At 44.4% G+C, this 4,721-nt stretch overlaps 1 gene segment (V, D, J or C); it reads right to left on the bottom strand.

The window, feature by feature from the left end:
- Positions 1-1,678: 1,678 nt before the first annotated feature.
- Positions 1,679-2,195, bottom strand: LOC124109006 (immunoglobulin lambda variable 4-3-like). The segment is given in 2 exon segments: positions 1,679-2,001; positions 2,117-2,195. Coding segments are annotated over 2 exon segments (369 nt in total).
- Between the last annotated feature and the right edge of the window lie 2,526 nt (positions 2,196-4,721).

Here is a 4,721-nt window from a genome sequence, read left to right as displayed (position 1 = left end):
ACTTTGCAATGTTATCTACTATTCAGATATCAGAGACAACATTAGCCTAATGATCCTGAGAATTTGCCAACCACCTTGACCTGTCTTGTGTTCACCAGACTGGTGTCATTCTCACATCACTTCCCATGCCTACCTCTCAAGTTTCCTTTAAAAGAAGAGGTTGAGAACCCCCAAAGCATCTCTTACTCTCCAGATGGCACCTATTCTCCCTTGAATGTTTATTTTTCATGTACCTAAATCAATCTGTTTGTCTCTAACTGATGTGTCCTTGAACACATTTTAACAACGTTTTGGGGGATCCCCAATCATCATGAGTTGAGGTACCTCTCTTTGGTAACTTTTCACATTCACATGAGGATGTGTGTATGCTCACACATTCACACACAGACCCATACACACAAAATTTCATTGGAAAACACATGGAGAACAATGTGTGTTGGCTAATTACATGTATTAGGACATGGTTCCTAATATGGGGAAATACTATTCTAGAATCTGCAACAGCTGGAGAGGCCAAACTATGCTCCCTGTGCTCCTGCCCACAATTCTCTTGACATACACACTCTTTCCTTCTGGACATTGTTCAGAACTCACCCCTGGAGTCAAATCACGTCTCTTGTCTCTTTTGAGGGCTAAATATTTTCTGGTAGATGCTAGAAAAATTGAAATGACAGTGCTCTGATCTAGAGACAGAAAAGTCTAAGTGGGACTTAGAAGTCAAAATTTGACAGGCTGCCCTATTTTTAAAGACAAAGGCTCTTGATTGAGTGTCTGGATAAATAACATTTTTGGGAAAAAAAAGTGTGCTCACAAGACTACACATTGTGACAGATTCTAGTCCTGAGACTTGTGCTGACATACTTTCTTAAAAGATGTACAGCTTACTGTAATCCCCTGTGAGGTCACCATAACAACAAAGCATGAGGAGCTTCATGTATAGACAGACCTCATAACCAATCCAAAGTTTTCCAGAAGAACCTGGTAAATGTAATTATCTGGGTTATTCAAAACAAGTTCCTTCATCTGTTGAACCCCTCCCCCCCCTTTTTAAACCCCAGTCTGACTTTACCTTGATGGAACACTTGTTTGATTTCTAACTGAAACTGTATCTCCCAATTTGCAAATCTATTCTGTAACTGAATATAATCTGTCTTTTATTCAACATAGCCTTATTTATCATTTCTTGGTTTGCAACCCTCAGTTGTGACAGGATCCTCCTGCACTCAGTGGTGACCAGGCCCTGCCATACTCACAGCAGTCAACCTCGATTTTCGCCCATGGAAACCTCCATCGGGGTCCCTTCAACAGATGGATCTTAAGGCCTAATGGTAGTCTGGGACACAGGATCATCTCAGCTCAGCCCTTATCCAAAGGACAATTTTTCCTTAGAGCTGGTCTCATCTCTCAAAGAATTGTCCCCACTGGTTGATGGTGAAGAAACCTAACATTATATTGTCAAAATGATCTCAGATATGATCTAAGTTATCTATCCTTAGGAATGTCCTCAAAGTAGAATTACAGAATAAAGGACTTTGTAAGGAGAAAAATCACAGGACTCAGGGTTCCAGAGAGGGACATGGGGCTGTAACTCTAAGTCCCTGAGGAGGAAGAGGGGAGACACAGAGAAGCTTCATGTATGGACAGACCTTCACTTCTCCTTTCCTTGTGTTACTGTGGCTTACCCGCTCTGGCCATCAATTTTATGTTTTTCTCCACAGTAATAATCAGCTTCATCGTCAGGCTGGATGTTGGCAGTTGTTAAGTAATGATTAGCTCCAGAACCGGAGCCTGTGAAGCCATCAGAGATCCCAGTCCCCTTGCTGTGGCTGCCATCACTGTTCACCTTCATTACATACTGGGGGCTGTTTCCTGGCCTCTGCTTATACCAGTAAATGAAGTAGTTGCTGTGCTCACTGCTCAGGGTGCAGGTGAGTGTGGCTGAGGCTCCCAGGGAGGCAGATGCAGATGGCGACTGGATCAGCACAGGCAGGGCACAAAGACCTGGGAAGATACAATTTCATGAGTGATACTGAGTGCTCAAAAGAATGGAAAATACCTCCCCTTAGGATCTTTGGAGGGAAATAGAGAGAGGGTCCCCAGATTGTTTTACTCTGACCTGGGGAGAAAACAAGGGGCAGAAGGTAAATGTGAAGCCACTCCATAGTGCTGAGGTGCTTCCAAGCACTCTGTCTTGAGACTGCCCACCTAGGCCTGGATTAGGTAAGGCTCCCTTTTATCTTGTCTTCTTATGGCTAGAGAAGGCAGGAACATTGCATGCAAATTTGTTCTTCTCTTCCCCAGCTTATTTGTCTGAATTCTTGTCTGAGCTCTGAGATTAATGGCTCTGTGCTGGTAATATCCTAAATTCAGAAGAAGGTCCTCATTGGGACCTGGTGCAGTGGCACATGTTTGTAATCCCAGCATCACTGGAGGCTGAAGCAGGAGTATTGTGAGTTCAAAGCCAGCCTCAGCAAATGAGCAGGGCCATAAGCATGTCTGTGAGACACTGTCTCTAAATAAAGTATCAAATAGCTGGGGATTTGGCACAGAGGTTAAGTGTCCCTGGGTTCAAACCCCAGTATCATAAAAAAAAGAAGAAGAAGAAGGGCCATGGGGATGTCAGAGGTGGAGAGTGCAGTTCACCTGGTAGCAGCAGCCTTAAAAGAAAATCAATGATGCCCTCTGCACTGGAACATTTCTAGGAGTTCCCATCTCAAGTCTCACAGTGCCCACTGCTGGCCACAGGACAAATGGCACCCAAAGTGCATCATTAGTTCATACAGAATTACCAATTATGAACCCTTAGTGTATGGCAGCCTCTTTGACAAGTGTCTTAAATAAGACACTTCAGGTAGACATTTGCCATAACCCAACAATAGCTTTATGCTCGGGCATAAACTGTCCCCCTTTATTCCGATGAAGGAACTATCATTCAGAGATTAAGAGATAACACCTATGTTCCCCAAGGAGAAAATGCCAATCAAGGGTCCTGCCAGAAGACTCACCTCAGAGCTGTCCTTTCATCCCCTCTGTCCCTTGCCTCCCTACCCATCTCCTCCTCCCTCCCTTATCCCAGGCCTCCTGGACCCTCTTGTCAGAAGCATCTCTTCCTTTATCAAGTGCACATTTCTCCCTCAGTTCTATGGCAGGGAAAGGGATAATTTCTCTGCTTCTTTAATGTCATGTTACAAATAAGAACTTCTGGAACTATGAGGAAAGACTTGAAAGCATAATGAAAGGGCACAAGATTGTAGATAGGAACAGAGACTCTAGTACTTGCACACATGGAATATGCTGCTGGGTCAGCCCCTTTCAAGCTCTGAATTCAGGCAAGTTCCTCCTGCTCTCTGAGCCTCAGCTTCCCCATTTGGGAAGAGAATACTACTTGATCAGAGTGGGGTTGTGTTTAAATGACTTAAATCATGGGAAATGTTGGATACATGCACACATACAAGTGCAGGAATGGCTGTAGTCTGTGTACTAATCAAAGGAAGGGTCATCCTAACAGCCGACTGTTCTGTGTAGAGTGTTTTATGTGTCAGATTCCTAGCCCTGGTCCTCAGTAACACCATCAGAATGTCTCCCTGTAGAACTAAAGTCAATTGATTTGTCTTCTCATCACTATGTTATGAGTGTCAACACTTCTCTAGCTGCCTCTCTTGGTTAATGTTATCTGTGTGAACCTAGGGCTGGGAGGATGACCTTAGCTCTGAAAGACTAGAAACACAATTACCAATGCTTTAAGAACTTTCGTCCAATCTGTGTGAGATGAGCCAGACTTTCTTTCTAGTCGTTCTGGTGCCGAAAGAAAATGACACTGACAGGGAAGGCGTTTGTGTCTCACTTCCCACCTGTGTGTGTCTGTGAGATGTGTACCACTGCTGTCCCATAACTAACAATAATAGCCAAATCCTTGGCTTCTGCTGTGTTGACAGACAGGGTGGCTATTGTCCCCTAGTTAGAGTCAACATATCTCTCAGGTATCTTTGAGGGCTGCTCACTCTGTATATCATTTAAGCTTGGGTCTGATCTGGCTTAAGCTGGTTCCAATGGATGTATTCTTTGGGCAGTGCATCTCCAGAGCAGTGACTCATGGCTATCTGTTCCAGGGGCACTGAAACTGAGGACATCTTTGTGAGCTCTTAGGAGGCCAAAGATCCTGCAAGAGGGGAGAGGAGAGAAGGCCTCAGGATGAAGAATCCATTCTGAGTAGCCCAACTTAGCATAGTGTTTGAATCAGACCCAGCTCAGGGTATATTGAGGGCTGAACCTAGGGTCAAGACACAGGCAGATCACTTATACAGAGAGTGAGAATGTGAACAGGAGTAAGATTTAGAGAAATGTAATGTCCCAGAGCCTTGTGTTTTGAAATCTACAGCACAGCTGATCTCCCCAAGGTCTCTCTCAGGTCCTTTGGGACAGTGTTTGGTTACTATGAAAATTCTTTCTTCACTGAGTGTTTGTGGTTAACATTCTAACCAGATATGGGGTAGTACAGGAGAATAAAGAGAAGAGAGAGAGCCCCAACTCCCTCCAGCTGCTCATGGCAGAAATTTAGCCTTATACGCCAAGGCCACCTTCCAGATTTTGACCTGTGACCATCTTTCTATTTTCTTTATACTATGGTTTGTCTGGGCCCAGCTAAGCAGGACTGTTCACTTTCCAGGATCCTGGGAGGATCCTGGAACCCTCTGAGGCTGTTGAGGACACATGACAGCAGA

The sequence above is a fragment of the Marmota monax genome, unplaced genomic scaffold (genome assembly GCF_021218885.2).
Source record: "Marmota monax isolate L192 unplaced genomic scaffold, Marmota_monax_Labrador192_F-V1.1 WCK01_AAM20220418_F8-fsc01390, whole genome shotgun sequence".
NCBI classification, from domain to species: Eukaryota; Metazoa; Chordata; class Mammalia; order Rodentia; family Sciuridae; genus Marmota; species Marmota monax.
The sequence above is the reverse complement of the archived record's forward strand: the minus strand, read 5'-3'. Positions and strand labels throughout refer to the sequence as shown.